At 36.6% G+C, this 21,413-nt stretch overlaps 1 protein-coding gene across 4 annotated transcripts; it reads right to left on the bottom strand.

The window, feature by feature from the left end:
• Positions 1–270: 270 nt before the first annotated feature.
• LOC135585062 (LRR receptor-like serine/threonine-protein kinase FEI 1) lies at positions 271–21,124 on the bottom strand. Of its 4 annotated transcripts, none has more exons than XM_065155959.1 (14): positions 20,805–21,124; positions 19,119–19,235; positions 18,905–19,040; positions 18,068–18,139; positions 17,909–17,980; positions 11,059–11,130; positions 10,400–10,471; positions 10,246–10,317; positions 9,393–9,490; positions 6,881–7,045; positions 6,466–6,798; positions 4,919–5,164; positions 2,922–3,055; positions 271–770 (listed from the first exon to the last, which is right to left on the bottom strand). In XM_065155959.1, exons 2-14 carry the CDS (start codon positions 19,207–19,209, stop codon positions 552–554), a joined length of 1,782 nt encoding a protein of 593 aa, XP_065012031.1. In that variant the 5' UTR covers positions 19,210–19,235; positions 20,805–21,124; the 3' UTR covers positions 271–551. The 4 variants fall into 4 exon arrangements, with proteins under 4 accessions (XP_065012031.1, XP_065012014.1, XP_065012024.1 ...); XM_065155942.1 differs by having other exon boundaries at positions 19,119–19,264; positions 20,805–20,944; XM_065155952.1 differs by having other exon boundaries at positions 19,119–19,246; positions 20,805–20,819.
• Positions 21,125–21,413: the final 289 nt, after the last annotated feature.

Here is a 21,413-nt window from a genome sequence, read left to right as displayed (position 1 = left end):
TCAACCAGAAAGAAGCAAGAAAACAATGCTGCTGATAGGTCACTACTGTACACTGCTCAACCATTCTTCACTGCCACTGTTCATCCCAAGCCCAGAAATATATTAAAAAAATAAATAATAATAATAATAATAATAATATACTCACTAAATCTTTATGAAGTAAAATCTCTATTCATCCCTTGTACACATTGCATGATAACAAGAGAGATTAGAGACTACTTGATGATAATGGTATGTGTAGCTGACACCTTTAGAAGGTTAAATCTACCATTGGTGACAAACAACGGTGACAAACTGCATTCACAAATGAACTAGTCATATTTCCTATTACACATATGTTCCACCTGAATTATTAAGATACAGATGTTTGCCGACAAATCCTTTTCTGACAAGAACAGGAATCATTGCTGAAAAAGAGAAAAAGGGGATGGATAATCATTTTACATACACCACAAAAGAATGAACATGTTATGAAAATGCATTAATGACTGAAGTGCCTCGGATTGATTTTCACATGAACATGAGTTAATGAACAGCACAGACAATGCAGCTCAATCAGAGTTCGAGTCGTAGAAATCACTTGGGCATGGTGTCATCACCTCCGACTCCAACAGTTTCACCACTCTGTGCATCGTGGGCCTATCCTCAGGAGACGATGACACACATTGGATAGCAACTGAAAGTAAAGCATCTAGGCTTCCGATCTGCACCCCCTCACACAAGGGGTCAATGATTTCTCTTTGACGGTTCTCCACCTTCAGGAAATTCAGCTGGAACAGGAAAACGAGAATGATGTTCAAGCCATTTCCTATCCGAGAATTGACAATAAAACTGATGATGTTCAAGACAATTTCCTACCCGGGAATTGGCAATAAAACTGATGAAACCCATTTGATGTTTATTTTCCTAACATAGGTTTACAAATAAGACACAAGTTTCACTACTTCCAACCCACATTATGCCTGTGCACGGATCAAAGATAGTAAAATCATTTTTTTCGTGAAGTATAACTTGTGACTACTGCAGTAGAAGAAAGATTCATGAGTTTCTTTAACTCGCATGCTCTCTAAAATTTTTACAGGAAACTAGTTAATGAATTTTTTGGTTGCACGACAAGAAATCATGTAAAAAATTGTAATGGCATTAATTAATTCAACTATTTGCCATAAGAAATCACAGAAAAACCTGATTATGTTTTATACAAATATGACAATAACTCACATGCTCTTTAAGATTTGTACAGGAAACTAATTAATGAATTTTTAGTTGCAACAACAAGAAATCATGTAGAAAGTCATTATGGCATTAATTAAACCAACTATATGCAGTAAGAAATCCTAGACAAAATTAATTAGGTTTTTGTAGATATGACAACTAGCCCTCACTAGGTCTCTAATGTTTCAAGAAATCCTAGAGTCATGAATAGCTCATGCTTGATCCAATGCTCAGCTCAAACTCAGCTTTTTCCCAAAGCAAACCAACCAATCTTGAACAGCCCAGTTCCATTTGATGACTTAATGAGCCAAGGCTTGATTCACTCAGGCTTGGCTCACTGATTCATTGGGGTTTTTCTGCTTTTCTGTTTTCTCCTCCTCCTCCTCCTCCTCCCTCTCTTATCTAATATGATCTGAGCACATTACCTATTTCCCCAAAACCTTAACCTTCAGTTGTGATGGAGGGAATGAAAAAAAAAAAAAAAGTGGATTTGTGATCTCACCTTTGGTTGTGGAGGGAATTGAAGAAAGCGAAAAAAAAAAGCAGTGGATTTGTGATCTGCAATCCTGATCCTATATCTTGCCAAGGGCAGAATCATTTCTCCTCTGTGGGCGAGCTGGACTCAAGCTGCTAGAACTCAGTCCAAGCCAAAGCCTAAACAATGGCTTTAAAGCTCCTACCAAACACAAGCTGAGAATAAACAGCCACACAAGCGAAGCAGAAAGAGGCCCCCTGTTTGGCTGTGCTGAACAAATGCAGGGGTTTGTCTGTTCATGTGCAGCTAGTTTATCTTTGGCCATCAATCAAAAGGCTTAACTGGGATGGCAAAGAAATAACTCCAATCTGAGGACAAGTTCCAGTTCAACAAAGCCACTGCAGAAACACAATTATCTCCATGCAATACCCAGAATGGACATGCATCCATGAGATAGCAAAAGGCCGCCAAGAAGCATTAAAACAAGTTGTATTTTTGACCTGGAAAATTGTTCTAAAAACTTGGCTATATTTTATCCAAAGAAGGTAATTACCTTACATTAATAGCATAACATTTAAGAGATTATGAACTTAGAAACATGTATTGTTTGAGACAAATTATGCAGAAAATGTCCAGATTACGTAGTAGGTTGAACCAAGATTTCAAAACTCAGTCCAGTTGATAGCGGGACCGCTACAGTATTGATATGGATTGATGTTAGGTGTATCTCTAAACCAGAGAGAGAAGAGGCGGCAGAGGAAGAGGAGATGAAGGACACATACCAAGAGGCAACATGCACTGAAAGAGGAGGTGGATGCAGGGGTAATGGCACAGAGAGACAGAGAGAGAGAGAGAGAGAGAGAGAGAGAAGAGAGAGGAGATTGAAACAGCAATCTCCTTAATCTGAAATCTGGGTATTGCATTAAGAAAATCAGCAATTGAAACAGCCACCCAAAAGTAACAGAACAAGATCATAATAACACCTGATGCATGCACAATAATCAATAAATAGCATCACATACATTTTCCTGCAATCAATTCCAGTAGAAAATGATCAATCTGGAATACAAGTTCATTTTTCAAAAATATCTATTGAAGAAAATATAATTCTGAAATCAAGAAAGATTAAGCAAGCGGGCAATTCAAGCAGACCAAAACCTGTGACTTTATAGCCAGGGCATATGGATCATAACTAAAAGAATTTTAATTATGACTGATGACAGAACCATACCCATCCAACTATATTTAAACCTTTCTCTATAAATGATGAATCAGTTGGTCGTTTTCCACTCAAAACTTCAAGCACCAGGACACCAAAGCTGTACACATCAGTTTTTTCTGTAGCTCGACCACTCTGCATATATTCTGCAAATAAGATAATCAAAATTCAATTGGTAGCAAAAATGCTGCAATTTGTTAATCGCCATATCTGTTTAAGAAAACAAAAACACTATAAGAAAAGCTTGGATGCATATAGGTGACCAAAAAGAGAAGGAACTGCCATTAATCTTACACCATAACATAGACATGTTGAGTACACACATGGAACTCAATTTTGCCCCATCCGTACTTATTGGTCCAGACGAGAACCAGTATGCAAACCTGATCCATTTCAGGCAGTCTGGTTTAAATAAAAAATACATATTTTTGTTTAAACTTTGAAAACCCTGATTCTTTAGGGCTTGCAAATTGCAAAATTCGAATTCTTTGATTTAGATAGGTAAGCAAAAAAACCTAGTTAGAGTTGAACAAGGCTTATTTCCAGTTGTAGGTTTAAATTGTTTGTTTTGAATCTAATCATGTTATTAGGCCTGAATGAGTCAATCTATTTTTGTAATGAGCTGTACTTGAGTTTTAGGTTCATAGTTGGTATCTTGTCTTAGTTGGGTTAGAGCCCAATTGAGAAGTTTCTAACCGCTGATATCTTAATTGTATTGCTGACAGTCGATAAGAACTTAGAAATGTTGCATCTTTTGGAAAGATCCTGGTTAGAAAATTTTCTTAGTTGACTGTGAGAAATAGAAACAAAACTTAAAAGCTTTTAAGCATCCTCTTCGACTAGTTTCCTATTTATGAGTGCCATCAAGGAAACCAGCCAAAGACCTTAGGGTAGGTTTGATGAAACTCTTGTTCAGATGTGGAAAGGATCAAAGGAAAGCTGTATATCACTAAAATAGTCATAATTAGGCTGTTTTTCAGTCACAACAACAATTAAACAGGAATACAGCCAAAAAGCTTGTGTTTATCAGGAAAGTCAACACACAAAACATGTTAACAAGATTATTTATTTTAATTTCTTCTTGTTTAAGACTCATTCTGCAAGCAAAAGATCTATGGGCCTTCAGCTAGTAATAGTGGGTTCGGTCTTGATATACTATATAAAGATGGATTACTCATAAAAATATGACTCCTCTGTGCAGCCGATGAAACTTAGGATTTCCTTACTCTCTTCAATTAAATATCTCTTCTCTCCTCTTTCACAGTATTTTCTCCTACATCCATCTCCCACAAACTATCAGCCACACATTATTTCACATCTCTTCTCTCCTCTTTCACAGTATTTTCTCCTACATCCATCTCCCACAAACTATCAGCCACACATTATTTCACCACCAGTAATAAATGGATGCATAATTAAGTAGTATATTATTATAATAATTAAAAAAAGAAATATGTATTACATAGAGAAAAGTACATATTGTACGTGTATGGCAAATGTAAACAGCTGTGGGAAAAGAAGCAAAATTCTGGATAGCATGAAGACATACAATTGTGTTCGTTCATAAGCTCTCAAAAATTGAAACACTCATCATGGATTATTTACATACATTGGTTGGATAAGATTAAGCTGAAAGCCTTGTTGGAAGGAACAAATAATGAATGTATGGTAACAGAAGCTAGCTAAGTAGTTACTGGAATAAGAGTTCCTTAAAATATAAAAAGAAACAAATTCCCAAGATAGTTTAGCATTATTTTAAAATGACAAAAACCTTTATGGGTTTCTATGCCTACTGCACAAATGAACCCATATCTAAAGAAACATGAAGAAATGTTGGTGATAAGTTGCAGACAACCACTGAGCAATAACCAGTATGGTTTACACTACAAAAGAAAGATCTGTGCATGTTCAAACAGCAAGATCTTAGAGGCCTGAAGAGGAGTTGGCACGATGATATAAAATTCATCATCATGAAAGCAAATTTATGTGATGCATACTGAATGAAGTACCTGGAGCAAGATAACCAAAGGTTCCAGCAACTATTGTGGTTATATGTGACTCTTCATCCTCCAATAGTTTTGCAAGCCCAAAATCAGATACCCGAGATTCCAAGTTACCATCAAGCAATATGTTGCTTGACTTGATGTCACGATGTATTATTCGAGGTGAACAATCATGATGCAAATATGAAAGACCTTTTGCAGCCCCCACGATTATATTAAGGCGTGCATCCCAGTCCAGTTGTTCTGATCTTTCTGCTCAAGTGACAATTATAAACGTCACATGATTTATTTCCATAATATGATGAATGAACAACCAGGAGCATCTTATCATGCAGAAGGAATGCCTAAAAATTATACAATAATAACCTATAATATTGATCCAGATAAACATAGGAGCATCCAGCAACATGTATGAATTCAACAACAATATATACCAATAACATGGCATAAAAATGCATTCAGCAGATGATAATGATGAAACTGAAAGAACCATATACTTGCAAGAAAAATAAAATCCACAGATATTTTGTATATAAACATGGTAAATTGGTAATAACAATGATACTTTTGTAATAAAAATAATTGGTAGAAACTGCTAAGAAAGCTGATGGTGATAACAATGACGAGTCACTGTCCACAACTTTGGGTTGGCTGTATGGACCTTTTTCCACAGCTGACTCTGTTGACAGTAACATCACTCATTAATTTTTAATTTAGTACCTTTCAAGTTGCAAATCATCTGGGTGATGAAAACTGTCACTTCTAGATGATGATTTGATAAGGTACTCAGTAAAGTTCCACGTTCATGTTTGTTCTAAAAAGGTTCAATCCTACCTGTAGAAAATCTTTGTTCAAAACAATTATTATCAGTATGTTTTGGAAAGGAACAAATGAACTTTTCCCAAAGAAACAATGAAAGACAAACTTATCCACCAAGGCAACAGCTTTCCATTCATAATAAGGATATATATCTTGATACTGAGCTGTACAGCATGTGGTGCAGTTCAGAATATTGTGATATATACCTTAGAACATTATGATATATTGCATATTGGAAATGGTTGAGCCGGTATGGTACAATCAATACACCATGATATTTGAATCCATGGCATAAAAACAAATAGGTTTAGAACAAATCTAGAATCAGCATAGTCATTTATTAAATAATGATGCACATGGTTTCAAATACCCAGGTCAACAACACGTACCGTACTAGTAAACTAGTGTATGACCATGTCAGCTGGTGTTGAAAGATTAACAAAATTTCAGTTTACTGTTTATATTGGTATAACAATGTATATCATATGTACCAATTGGCATGTGCCAATCCTATAAGATTATGGTACCAAAGTTGGGATGCACAAACCATGTTTCAATGTCGAAGGAACAATGACAAAAACAACTAAACTCTAGATGCTAAACAACGTGCAAAGAAGTGGCATGGTCAACAAGATTATACAAAATTTCTTCCACAATAATGCCTAATAAATCTAGAAAGCATAATACTTAAAAATGTAAACTAAGTTCAGTATGATAATGCATGTAGAACTTACCATGTAAAAAGTCATCCAAGCTTCCACCGGGTAAAAAATCATAGATTAACAACTTAGATAAAGGGGAATTGCAGTATCCTCGGAGATTGACTAAATAACGATGTTTAATGCTCCCTAAGATCTCTAGTTCTGTATCAAAAAATCGGTCCAGGACTTCATTTGTCTTCATTATTCTTTTCAATGCAAAAATATTGCCATCATCCATGGAAAGCTTGTACACAGTTCCAAAGCCCCCAGAACCAATGATGTTTTCCTCATTTAAGGTCTCCAGCTTTCGGAGAATATCTTTCGATGAGTAGGGCAAGTCCCCATGAAACATTACTATGGATGCACCTGAGATAGAATACTGTATCAGAATCAACAAAAATAATATATGTCAAAATGCTCATAGCAACAACTCAACAAATTTTGGTACCTCCACTGACATCCATTGCTGGACCACTGACATCACTTTTACCAAATTTCTTATAAAGGAAACAGCCCCAGAAACACATTAGTGCCACTAACAACAAAGCTCCCACTGTTACTACTGCACTTGTAACAAGCTTAGTCGAATTCTTTGCTGGCTGTTTTACTGGACCTGCACAAATATGTTACCATCTCATAAAAGACAATAGGAGTATGAAGTAATGAAACAAAATAAGTCAATAAAAATTACTGTGTTCATACTTCCAACATTCTCTAGGGTCAGAGTTCATCTTGGAAACATTGCATAAGCAAACAGACTCTAGAGTGAAGCCCTGAGTGCAACAGTATTTTATAACAGGAGGACAGTTGGAAATTCTAAATCTAAATGTTCATCAACAAACAACAGCAATCCACAATGCCCAACCACTCAGCTATGGCTACATGGATCCTTTTGTTGATAATGAAAATGATCAAGATCCATTCTCACACAATTTGACACAATTTCATGCTAGTTATCCGTGCCCTACTGCAACTCCCTGTTTCATTTGAGATTGAGACCACCCTTGATGGTGTTAAATTTTAAATTTAACATTCCAAAATGAAAATATGTTAATAAGATTCTATCCTAAATAAGAAAGCACTCAATGTAGATATATGTCTTTATACAAAAAACACATTCTCCAAATTAATAAAGGAATGAAAAGTTAGTAATAAGTAGTAAATCTATACAAAGTTGTCCAGATGCAAAATATCAATGCAGCAGCCTACAGCGGATGTTGTTATGACCCAGATGATATTTAAGATTAACGTGGGACTTCATTAAATAGGCTCACAGATCTTAAGTCTTTCTTTCTTCAAAAATTTGAAATATCTGGAAGTAATGAAAAGTAGAAAGGCAAATCAATTGAATAGTAGATGAATAGCAAGTTATAATAAGAATATAAAACAGTTATAACTTAATTACTTCATTTGTAAAAGACTACAAACATCATTATTTCAGCAAAAAGCCAGAAAAACATTCCCGAATTGTAAGAGCCACCATGTTACCACTAGGCTCGATTTCTCAATTTCCTTAGAAGGAAATAATGTTTCCCAGACAAAGGTGCAATTGTTGGATTCAGATGCATACTGGAGCATCCAACTCTCCAAGTGGGAATATAACTTAAAACATTAATCATTTCACAGTGGAAGTAGTGAAAGATTACATGTTTTTCACAAGCTAATTGCCAAATTGTCTCATCTGTCACTTTCGGCTAATTAATTCATAATGGTAAAAAGAATATTTAATTTATAACACTAAGTCACTAACATTCTGCAATTTCCTTTTTTTGTGTGTTTGTGTAAGTTGAGCCATATATTTTTGTAAATTGACTATAGATGCAAGATTTGGAAAAAGTTCATATGTGAACCTGAAACATAAAATTGAAGTGTTAGTTTGTTTATGCATGCACTACAACATTGAAGGAATAAGGCATTTACTTCATAGCAACAACATTTCGAGATTTGTGATATCCATCAAAAGTTCTTAATACATATATCATCAAGAAAGAAAAAAAGATCTTCAAGATGTCAAAATATAATCTTATTTATGAGTTTGACTTAAAGAGTTCAATTGGCATAATCTTCAAACTATCAAGATTATTGAAGTGCCCAACAGGCTGACATGTGAGAACACAACCCAGGTAACAATGGAGATTAAAGTGTCAGGACATCATTGATGCTTGGAAGAAGAGTGTGATGAGTATGAAACCATTGTTCAAGAACACAATACTGTCCAATATTCACCAACATGCCAACATGTCACTGTGAGGACACAGTTTACAAGAGAATCCAGGTGATGTGGAATTGAAAATTCGAAGGAGTTTGTTGATGTTAAATAGCTTATTTGTGACTGCGTTTCATTCACCTGATACAGATAATTGAAAGATGCAATACAACTCAATTGGCGATTGTAAATACCAGTTCAAGCTGGATATTTTACACATCCAACAACAGAAAGAAGATGAAAGTTTCCAACCATTTGAGGTTGGTTACATCAGTCCTTTCCTGTCATTGAGCTCTGAGCTCTCCTGACAGCAATATCGATAGTCAAACCAAAAGCCAACAAATCTCTATTTATTAACTCAAATAAAGTTTTCTTAGATTGCCTTTCCTCACACCAATGATCCTAATTGGTATCTATAAGTTTTTCATGTTAGAGATTATAACATCAAAATTTAGACCTCATGGTACAGTCCTACCTGATTTGGATCCAAGGATAATATTGAAAGCTTGAGATCAGGTGATCTCAGAAACATTGTTCAAGACTATTCTGGGCCTCTGGCTCTACAAATTACATACTCTGAACAAGAAGATCTCAACAATACAGACTAAAAGATTTTTTTCTTCATAGAATACAGAAAAATAAAAGTTTAACTATTGAATAGCTTTGCATAACTATGAAGACAGGACTAACACATTTCTTAACAGACACGGTGATACAACATAAGATGATATGTATCGAAAAGACTGCACAAAACCTGCATAAATTGGTTGAGAATCTCCTGAGGGTGATGGAATCTCATCCTTGCAGACAACATCAATTTGCTTCCCGCATAATCCACGGTTACCAACAAAACTGCAGAATGTGGCTTGTATCAGAGGTTTAGTATGATTTGCATGAGTGCCCAGGAATTTTCTTTGGATTTAATCCATATATGGCTCCCTTTCCAATTCTATACATGGGTACAAGGAACTAAATCTCAGGTACAGACCCTGTACTGATCAGCCTGCAGGCCAGGACAGTCTAACAGCATTGTTGTGATCTATCACTGTAAAAACATAGATCAAAAGTTGGAAGTTCCAATATGCTCCAACACGATATAGTGTATTGCATACCAGAAAGTGGTTTGGCCACTATGGTATTATCAGTAATACCCAAGAAAACAACATGCTTAAGCATTTACATGGGACCTTTCACCAACTATGCTGAAACCAAACACAATTAATTTGAATGATAACTTAACCATAAAAATAGCTTAATTACTGCACCAATTGCAACTTAACATTTAAAAATAATGAAATTTTTCTCAAAAAAAGTAGCAAAAACTGGTCTAAAGTAAAATTTTGGTCTTAGACATTGATTATAGTGGCATGCATTAAAAGTGAGGATGTAGTTAACTTACAACTTGGTCTAAACAAAAACTTGAAAATTTTAGTTTGAATGATAATTTAACCATAAAAATACTTAATTACTGCATCAATTGCAACTTACCATTTAAAAATAATGATTTTTTTTCTCAAAAAAGGGAGCAAAAACTGATCTAAACTAAAATTTTGGTCTTAACATTGGTTCCAATGACATGCATTAAAAGTGATGATGTAATTACTTACGAGGTTTCGTTAAACTTGAAGAATGCACCGTCAGATGGTATTCTTCCAGTCAGGAAGTTCATAGACACATTGCTTCAAAAGATTGCAAGAATTAGTTTTCAATGATCAATAAACTTGTTTACATATTTATTGTTGGACATAGAGAATCACTTACAATGTTGATAATTTTGTAAGTTTGTCAAGAGATTGAGGAATAATTCCACTCAAAGTGTTGCTAGAGATGTCCCTAACAGAATACAGAGGAATAAATGTAAAACGAGAAAGCACAATTGTCATAGTAATGCACCAGTCTCTACAAAAAGAAATGCTGAATCTCTTGATATCCATAAAATAGGAGATGATAGAAGACCATTCCATAGTCAAATTGCTTTTAGAATCAGAAGAACAAGCTAGACATGACTTTCTGCATTCAGGACTAATAACAAATATAAAGATGTATAGCAAGTTCAAGATATGCCAACAATAGCCAAGGACATTAAATTGATTGATGAGAAACATACTTATTTTTTGTTTAAAGCAGCTTGATGCCATGACAAGATTATGAATAACTGGTACATCACTGGCACATGCATAGAGAACGCACATTTTCCATGATGTAGTCCATATCAGTAACTACCCACATTGCCTTGATATACAATTATGTAATTCTTACATGTCATAAACATATTGCATAATTCAGAAGAGGTATGTTGAAATTTGTTTATTACAATCAAATAAGACATTAAGCTATACAATCTGTGAAGCTCACATCATCCTGTTAAATAGTTGCCAATATATGTACTTACAAATGGAACAACAAGAATGCAAACTTACAATATATGCAACATTAAAAGATTGCCTAACTCTGAAGGAACAAATCCACTCAAGTAGTTACCGTGCAAATATCTGCAAACCAGTTGATAGTCAGAGAGAACATTACCAAGTTGACGATATATCTCATATTGTAAGATCATACACGAGTACATTTGTAAACAACAACAATAAAGGCATAAGTCCCAACTATTTGGGGTCGACTACATAAATCTTTTACCACCATTGAGATCTGTAAAAATGCTCTAAAATAACAAAGTACATTTGTAAACAAATGCTCTAAAATAACAAAAGCATACAAGAATTCATAAACATGGTCATAATGATAGTGTAAGTCAACTGAATCCTAAAATTGGACACATCATTGCAATAAATTATTACCAAACTCATCCAAGCTATTACATTATTCATCGTGGAGGAGAAATTGATGACGACATTAATTACAGAACTAAAACTGGGTTGCTAAAAGTGATGGACATTAAAAGTTTTGTATGATTTTCGGGTGCCTTTAAGATTACAAGAAAAATTTTATAAAATAGTTCTTAGGTCAGCAATACTTGATCTAAGTATTGTACAGTTTTAAAAAAATTATGTAAAAAAAGTTTATATTATTGAAATCAAAATGTTGAGATGGATGTGTGAAGTTACTATGATAGATTAAAAAAATATTTCTATGTGAGAATAGCTCCGATAGAGAATAACATGAGGAAGAATTATTGAAAATGGTATCGATATATTTTAAGGAGACCTATAGATATTGAAGTTAGATAAGATGAGCGAACTAGTATTGCTAGTGTGAAGAGGGATAGAGAGACTTAAGAAGATTTTACTAGAAACTCTAAATAAAAATTTAACTGTTCTTAATATAACTAAGCATATTGTTGTGCAAAAAGCTCAGTGGTAGAAAAATATCGATGTAACCTATCCCAAGTAACTAGGACATTATTTATTGTTGTTGATGTTGTACTCCGACTACAATAAGCATAATTATATTATGGATCAATAAAAAATTAACTAAATGTTAGAACTAAAATAATCATTTCAATGTTGGGTCGAGGTAGCTTCCCTCACAATCTGCTCTGTTTGTTTAGTTTTAGCATTTAACATGTTGTACACCAAGGCTTCATTAATAACACAAGTGCACTCCTTCAAAACAAGTATCGGCCAATAAAGAACTCACATTATGCCACTTGTCTCGACCATACTATCATGAACTTAGTTGTAATTGCTTAAGTCGTGAGGCACTCTTGTGTTATCCATCCACAAAGGGTCAGACTAAGTGTAACGTCCACAAAGGATTAGCCTAAGTGCAACCCCGCACAAGTCCCAAAGGACCTATAAAACAAGAAAAGTTTAGTTAGTTTTAAAGATAGGGGGGTGGCAAGTCTAGACGTCTCACTCAAAAGAATAAAACTCAAGCAATTCAGCAAACAGTTCAAATGCAAGCATAAAACGAAGACTTAGAAGGAAAAAAGACAGCTTCAAGTCCACAATGACCACTCAACCGGGTGTTGGGGTGTTAGGCAGCCTATGCACACTTTGTGTACAAGCTTGTGTATCCAAACAAGGCCCAACACTACCCAAAAGCCCCATTCAGCCCTGTGCCACCTAGGATTCCAAGGGGTTGAGATGGCTTATGTTTTGCGCTGCACCGTAGGCTTGAGAAATCAGGTCGCAGGAAGTGAAAACGGGCAATTTTTGCCCAATTTTGCATAGTTCGGCAAGCGATCATTATGCAGCCTTGCAAATTGCCAAACAACTATACAAGCAAAAGCACACACAAAAAAAAGCAAAAACTAGGCAAAACATAGTGCCAAACAACTGTACAAGCAAGTCTAAGCAACTAAAGGTCCATTGACAAAGGTGTTGCAGGTGCACAATGATCGTCTGTGACATTCCTTCCCCCACTTAATTTGTTAATACCCTCGTCGACGCTTGCTAGTAGGCTTTGATAATTGTTTCTTCATGTCGCAGGCCACCTTCTAGCTCTCAACTAACTTTTATTCTAGGCAACTTTCGCCACTTCACCAAGTACTCGATCTGCTCCACTCCGTTGGGTAGTTTTGTTTTGTGATTCATTAGCATGGCTTAAACTCACTTTTCATAAGATGTTGACTAAATCTGCTTCAACTCACCACTTCCCATCAAGTTTACTACTTGGGGATCACTTTACAATATCCTGGAAAGAAAGTTAGATTGCAACTGACTCGCTTAGCCTCCACCTTCTAGTTGCACTACATTCACCCACTTGACCTTTTTACTTAAGGCATTGATCACGACGTTTGCTCGTCCAAACTTGTACTCCATTACCATATAAAATTCAACTAGGAAGTCTTGTCATTGTGCTTACTTTAAGGAGAACTTCTGAGTCTAAAAGTAACTCAGTGTGATATTGCTCATCCTTACCACAAATCGCATTCCGAGAATGTAGTACCTCCACACTTGTACATAGTGTAGCACTGCACCACTTCTGACATCTCCCCGTGCATGAGATATTGTCATGTGATCTCATTCAACTTGCGGCTCTCAGGATGTATTTAGGTACACATTAGTATTTTTAATGTGTATTTGGAGAGAGAGGTTTCTGTGTAGTTATAGAATGCTTTGAGCGTTTGGTAAACAATTGATAAAAATTACATTTTAAATGTGCATTGACGTACATATTATTTAGTAAAATTAAATTTCAAAAGTCCATTGAATACTTTGATAAAATTACCCATCTAATATTTTTAATATTTATTTAAAGTGAATACATATTTTTCATTTAAATTGATAAGAAAATAAATAAAATAAATATATGTAATCTTACAAAAAAAAATTGTATGGTCTAGATATATAATAAATAAAAATATATAATCATATAAATGAATGTAAAATAACCTTTGAAGATATAAATGAATAGAGTTGGTACTATTCTTAAGATTAGTCACGCAACAAAGCAAGCGAATCAGCAAAGTATGCAACGCGACGAAGCAGGCGACCCAACGGACCAAGCATCCAACAATGGCATGACGGACTTATGAGAGGAGTCGACGACGATAGAAATCGAGAGAAGGGGAAAGGAAACGAGAGTTAGGGTTTTTATTATGCAGTGACAATCTTATGATTTTAGAGAATGTCATATGATACTTTAGGAAATTTGAAAATTTTCATTAGCATCCCGCAAATGCTGAAATGCTAAAGCTACCATAAGGTAGCATCAGCATTTGAGCATCTGCAATGTAGGATTCAGATCAAATGTGATTTGAAAAAAAAATACCAAATATCAATTCACATTTAAAAAGTGCATTAGGCCTTCAATGCACATTTAAAACATGTTCCTAAATGCACCCTCATAAGCCATTAAGTGACCTTCTTGCATAAAAACTCCTCCGAGAGAAAAGTTCAAAGCATCCGTGTGAACTTCAAAAGGCTTCCCATAGTATGGTAATATGAGCACTGGTTCCTCTAACATAGCAGCCTTTAGGTCTTGAAATGTTGCTTCACACTTTTCTGACCATCACCAAGGCTACTCCTTCATTAACTTCATCCATGGAGCTACGTGCTTCGAGTACCCTGAGATGAAACGTTGATAATAGTTAACAAAACCAAGGAACGGTCTCAATTCACTCTCTTTGGTGTTCATTATTCCATAATAGCTTCCACCTTGGACTTATCCATCCGAATCAACCCTCTACTGGCTCGATGCCCGAAGCTTAGAATTTTCGTCTATAAAAAGTAGCACTTCTCCCCTTTCACGAACAAAATATTCTCCTAGAAAACCTTGAATATTGTTCGAAAGTGCTTGACATGCTCCTCCAGAGTTCAATTATAGATGACAATAACGTCTATATAGATGAACACGAACTTGTCCAGATCTTCCCTGAACAGTTGGTTCATTAACATGCAAAACGTGGTCAAAGCATCGGTTAAGTAAAAAGGCATCACCAAGAACTCGAACACTCAATACCTAGTCACACAAGTAGTCTTCGCTTCGTCGTACCAACCAATAACTCGATCAAAGGTCAAGTTTTAAGAAGTACCTTGTCTTGCCCAATTGTTTGAATAAGTCTGCAATTAGTGGAATAGATACTTGTTCTTCGACGTCACGTTGTTGAGGGCTCGATAGTCGACACATAATTAGAGACCCCATCTTATTTCTTCTAGAAGAGAATTGGACCTCCTAATGATGCTTTGAAACCATAGATAAGACCCTGCTTAGCAACTCATCCCGCTACATCTTGAGCTCTACCTTAGATAGGGATATGCTGTATAAAGGTCAAATTGGAGGATTTACTCCAGGCTCAATGCAATAGTCCACGCCTCTACATGGAGGCAGAGTCATCGGCAACTTGGGTGGCATAGCATTTGTGAACTCCTTTAAAACGTTCACCGCCATAGCATTCTCTTGAGCGATCTCCAATTCAAGTGACTCCCTTCACTATAGCCATAAAAGTTAGTTCACCTTTATGTACCTCTTTATTTAGTTGTAGCGTCAAAAGTTGTTACAAATCCTTGGTTCCTTCTTAAGAAACTAGAACCACACGGGGGTCATTACTGCCTATCAAACACAGAGAGTTTAGGAACGGCATCAGCACCATCTTGGCCGAGTGCATGAACTCTATCCTGAGAATCACGAAGTTGTCTAATGGCACCACCACTATGTTAGTGCTTTCGCTCCACGTTCTAATTTTAATAGGGTTCCCTTTGCCAACTAAGATATTTGTTTGGCCTCCGAGTTCATAATCTTCATTCGACTTGGGCTTTTATCTAGATTCAACCTTGGTCACCTTGCTTCATGATCGACTATGAAGTTAGGGGTAGTGCCCGTCGTGTCCACCATCACACAGGTTATTCGACCATTGAGTTTGATGTCCCACCATCGCACGCATTGTTCAACCATTGAGCTTGATGTCCATATACATCTTACAGCTCTCTACTTTGTGTTGCTTTACCTTAACTTGCTCCCCACTTGATCCTGCACTGCATTCAACAAACGCATCGGTCTTATCAAGTCCCTGCAACTCTTCTTCATCGTTACTATATTATTTTTGCTACTTTATTTTGAGCTGCTCGAACTAAGGGCAACAGCCTTGCCCTTATCAAATTTTAAGGGATGGATTGATGTTGTTAGCGCGTTGAGTACCTGCTTTCGAGGGCACTCTCACCATGTGTGACCCTTCGCACAAGAAGCATTAGTTGGATATTAGGACTTTGTCTTTCGAACTCAACCCCTTTTATTAGTTCTTTCTCTTCTCATGTATCCACCCAACACCAACCTTGTTGGATCTCTTGCCATTGGGTGTGCTACCAAAGTTTCAAGCCCTCATTCAAATACATGATCGCATTTGACACTCTAGTCTCTTCAAAATCAGACCTCATTGCCCAAAAGTATTACTCCATGTCGAATAGAAAATTTTCAAGTTCCTTTGTGCCCTTGTAGCCAACTCGAGTACCTTCAGATTTTGTGGCGAAGCGATGCTGGTGTTGCCCCCTCCCGCATGAAGAGCTATTGTTAGCACCGTAATTCTTGTGGTGAGATCAGCCACGACTCGGGACTCCATCATGTCGATCTGAAATTCTGCCTCTCTACCCCAAGGAGTCGTTTTTAGCTATGGTCGAGTTCCTTCAAGCTCGCTTCAAGGACATAGAGAGAGTTTTCCACTATTGCAAGCCTCTCCATATGGTTCTTTTACTTTCCCATAGTCGATATTCTGGATCGCACTTCCTACGCTTGCGGAAAATTACCAACTTCTTAATCGTCATTCTAGCTATCACGCTCCTCTTGAGCGGCTTCAATAGCTTGAGAGCGAGTTTGCACTTGTAGTCGCTTATGATAGCTACCCCCTTTGAGCAGTCTTACTCGATTCACCACGGTGATTCACTATGGCAAGTGTGTGAACTTTCACTGTTTGCTTAAGTCACTTGCCCACTCTGATACTAAATGTCACGAACTTAGCTTAAATTGCCTAAGCCATAAGGCACCCTTACGCTATTCGTCCATAAAGGGTCAGCCTAAGTCTAATCTAGCACGGGACCTAAAAGACTTGTAAAATAAGAAAAGGTTGGTTAGTTTCAAAGACGAGCGAGTCCCAACATCTCTCTCAAAAGCACAGCACTCAAGCAATTCAACAAATAACTGGAATGCAAGAAAAAATCAAGAAGTTTGGAAGGGAAAAAGATAGCTACAAGTCCATAACAATGGCTCAACAGGGTGTCAGGGTGCTAGGCAAGCCTACACACACTTTGCATACAAATTTGTGTATTCAAACAAGGCCCAACACTAGCCCAAAGCCCCATTCAACCCTGTGCCACTTGGGAGGTTCCAATGGGCTGAGATGCCTGACATTTTGTATTGCACAGTAGGCTTAAGAAATCAGGTCATATCATACGAAAATGCGATAGGTTTTGGTCCAGTTTTGTCGAGTATGATGAGTGAATGCTGTGCAACCTTGCAAACTGTCTAGATTTACAAAAACCAAGCAAAAACACATAAAAGCTAGGCAACACAAAGTGTCAAATAACTATACAAGCAAGCATAAGCGATGAACAGTCCGTTGATAAAAGTGTTGCAAGTGTGCAATGATCGTCCGTGACAGTAGGACATATTGTTGTAACAAAATCACATTGTGAATTGAATAATGAACCATCACGTACCAGTCCTTTTAAGTTACAATTGCTCTCTAGTCCTACCAATGAGGACAGCTACTATTTTGTACATATTCTGGACTATTTAGGAACATTAATGCAGTGATACTTGGAATTTCTCAAAAGAAAAAATAATAAGCATTCTGTGATATTTTAATTATAATAAACTGAAAGTAACAAGCTAAGCTGTAATATAATGATACATTCAACAAAAATAAAAACTTACAAATATTGTAACTCTGTGCAATTTCCTAGTTCTGGAGGTATGACTCCATATAAACTGTTGCCATGTAGAGCTCTACATCAAAAACGTTAAAGGCAGCAGTAAATAATTATTGTTTTAACAATAATGACAGATGATTAATTTTGTTTGGACAATACTAACAACAGCTTTAAGTAGTTTAGCTTCCCTATTTCTGGTGATATTGAACCAATCAACTTGTGATAGGCAAGTCTCCTGAAACAAATAGCACATTAAACCAGTTACATGCAGACACAACCTCAATATTCATAAATTAAGGAGGACTAAGAAACAAAATATGTTCAAGTGACCAACATCCAAAACTCCATCTATGACATACTCCACTACATACACAAGAAGAAACAAGACACTCACAGGAGCCTGTGTTGTAGGTGTCTTCTGAACATAACTGTATTATCATGGCCCTTGGACAGCACTCCACCATGAATCAGGTTTGAACATAGCCAGACAAAATTTATCCCTTTGAGGTAAAAGATGGACAATCATTCGTACTTGAGAAAGTATATAATGGTGTTTACACAAAGAGCTTCGCCAAGCAGTTAGAAGCTCCCCATTAAATATACAAGCCTCCTCACTTGATACAAAATTCTCGAGGAATACTAGTTTTAGGTGCACAACAAGAGATGCTAGATTCAACTACTAGTTAAGTATCACAGGATAGAATTGTATTCGTGATTAACTGACTTGACCAAAAATTGACTGACCAAACCGGAAGGATTTGATAAAAATCTGCTAGAGTTGGTATGAAATCAGTTGATATTGACATGACTGGCTTGGGAAGTGTGGGAAAAATGACTGATCCCACCAAAAAAGGCTCAGATTATGGATCAGACTCAACCAATTCAAATCCTAATCAGCGAAATCAGATTGAAAAAAAGCCTATCTTACTATAAGTTGGCATAATTCTAACATGCACTGAAGCACAAAAAACTGCACAGAGAAATTTCAACATATACTTACAGATAAATAATTCTCTTATTACTAGTGTCACATGTTACACCCTTCCAGTTACAAGGATCTGGATCTTCTTGTCTCCAATTGAGGAAAATACCATCTGAACCAATAATTGCTGTTTTGATGCTAAGCAGCACTTCACCTGTGCAAAAATTCAGATTAAAAGCTTCAGATAAAATAATAGAAGCAACTCTTAGTAGTCTAAATGACAATATCATACCATCTGAACTTATTGCATTGCTCATATTCGTCATAAATAGCACAATTATGATGAATAGTAGCCTCTGAAATTGCATCAGAAATCGGCCCATTGAAGTGCTCGTCAAGCATAATGACACTGTTAAACAACTAAACAGCACTCATCTACTGCATCAAGCACATAATTACATTAAAAATAGTAACTTTTCATCAACTTGATGAAACTTGGAGAACAGGTAAGAGACAGATTATAGAATTTTTGCATGAATAGCATTGTCACCAAGTCTGAGGCATCATGTTATAGAATTCAATAAATCATTGAATTATTGAAAAAATGAACAAAACTAATTACCACACCTTTTTATTCTTTTCAGGATAATAAAAGGGATATTCCCCACCATAAGAATCACCTGAGTCAGGTACCTGGACACCACCTCCACAAGGCTTAAAGATGAAGATGGAATAAATCACTAGGCCAGTGCCTGGTTGGTAAATTTCTCACTTCTGATGTTGACATTGTGAAACACTTGTGCTAGAAGTTGACATCAAGTATAGTGACTGGTTTTTGACAGGCAACTCAAGCAAAACTGCATTAACATCCTCTAAGCAAGGTTGAATGGACCCAAATTCTGCCTACCAGTAAGGATTAATGTGGCGTCTTTAGGATAGGAATCACATAATTGATTAGCTTGATCTACCAGGAAGGAAGCATTTGATCTATCAATAGAGTGAGGAAACAGCCTGAAATGACAATTTGGTGGTAATAGGGATTCTCAACCTAGCAGGGTCATGAACTTCAGTCAAAAACAGAGAGTGCAGGGAAGAGCATAAGATTTTAATTAGAACTTTAACAGGATTAAAATTAGACGAATATGAAACAGGAATCAGGATAGTCAAGTGAAACTGCATGCATAAGACAATTGGTCATTCAATTAGATCACTGATTCCATATGAATGACATATAAATCCTGTTGTCATCGCAAGATGAATGACATATAATTGTTAAAAGATTAGCACCAAGACTGGGTTTATGCCTAAAGGAAATTAATTCCACAGCATATCAATGCTTCCCAAATAATACTGGTTTTATCATTCTTCAACAGGTTCGTTTCTTTGGGAAATATGCAATAAACAGATGACATGCACGAATGAAATTCACACATGGCACACAAAACGTTTAGGAACTTAAAACATAAATTATATAATGTAATCAGTGTAATAGCGCCCAAATCTGCCACACCACTATTCAAATTCGGTACTACACAACTAAGTTGAGGATTTCAAACGTAAATGACCAGATGTAATTGTTAAAGCAAGAATTGGCTGCTATTGTTTGTCGTAACTGTTCGAGTAAATTGGATGCTGAGCTCACCTTGTCCATCTAAAGCAGCATCAGATACATTTTCAATTCTAATATTTGGTGAGAAAGATGTTTATATAGTGGGAAAGTGCTTTCTTTCATAATAGCATAACATTAACAAGGAGTCCGAAGTCTTTCTTCACAAGATAAAGCAAGACAACATCTTTAGAACCGAGAAAATCAAACCAACAACGAAGCAAGACCGAATCTTTAGAAATTAGCACAGACAACAAACATCAGGAACCAAGAAAACCATAATCCCCGAATGAAGCAAGATAAAATCCTTAGAAATACCAGAGACAACAATCATCGGGAACAAAGCAAACCAGAAGTCCAAGGAAAGCTTACGTCCTGAAGATCCAATTCCACCAGAAGCAGCGAAGGAGGAGCTCGGGACAGCATCAGAGCTACCACAGACCTGCAGAGAAAGAAGAAAAACGGCACGGCATACGGCTCCCCGGAGATCTACCAGAAAAATGGTTGGACCAGCGTAAGGAACCCAAATTGGCCTTCCCCCACCGGCGATCGGGGGAAATTGAAAGAAGGCGCCAGCGTCGGGGCTTCGGGAGGAGATGCCAACACCGGTGCTCTCTCGGCGATCGCCTATGTCGGCGGGAGGAGAGGAGGGAGGGTGTAGTGGAGCCTGAAGTAGAACAGAAGGGTGGGGGTGATATGATACTGGGTATCCACTGCGCTGAGATGGAAAATGGCAGTGGACGGCTGAAAATATTCCCGCATAATATTTTTTCTATGCGTAAACGCCAATCCAGCCGTCCGTTCCGTACAATAATGTTATTCACCGTGGAAAGGAGAAAATTATATACGATGTGTGTGTACAGTGATACTTTGCGGATGTCTTTTCTACGGATGTGGATATATATAATCCATTATTTTAAAAATGTAATTGTATTTTTCTTATAAAACACTATCATAGGCAACATTATCTTTGGACTAGAG

Source organism: Musa acuminata, chromosome BXJ1-4, assembly GCF_036884655.1.
Source record: "Musa acuminata AAA Group cultivar baxijiao chromosome BXJ1-4, Cavendish_Baxijiao_AAA, whole genome shotgun sequence".
Classification (NCBI taxonomy): Eukaryota; Viridiplantae; Streptophyta; class Magnoliopsida; order Zingiberales; family Musaceae; genus Musa; species Musa acuminata.
The sequence above is the reverse complement of the archived record's forward strand: the minus strand, read 5'-3'. Positions and strand labels throughout refer to the sequence as shown.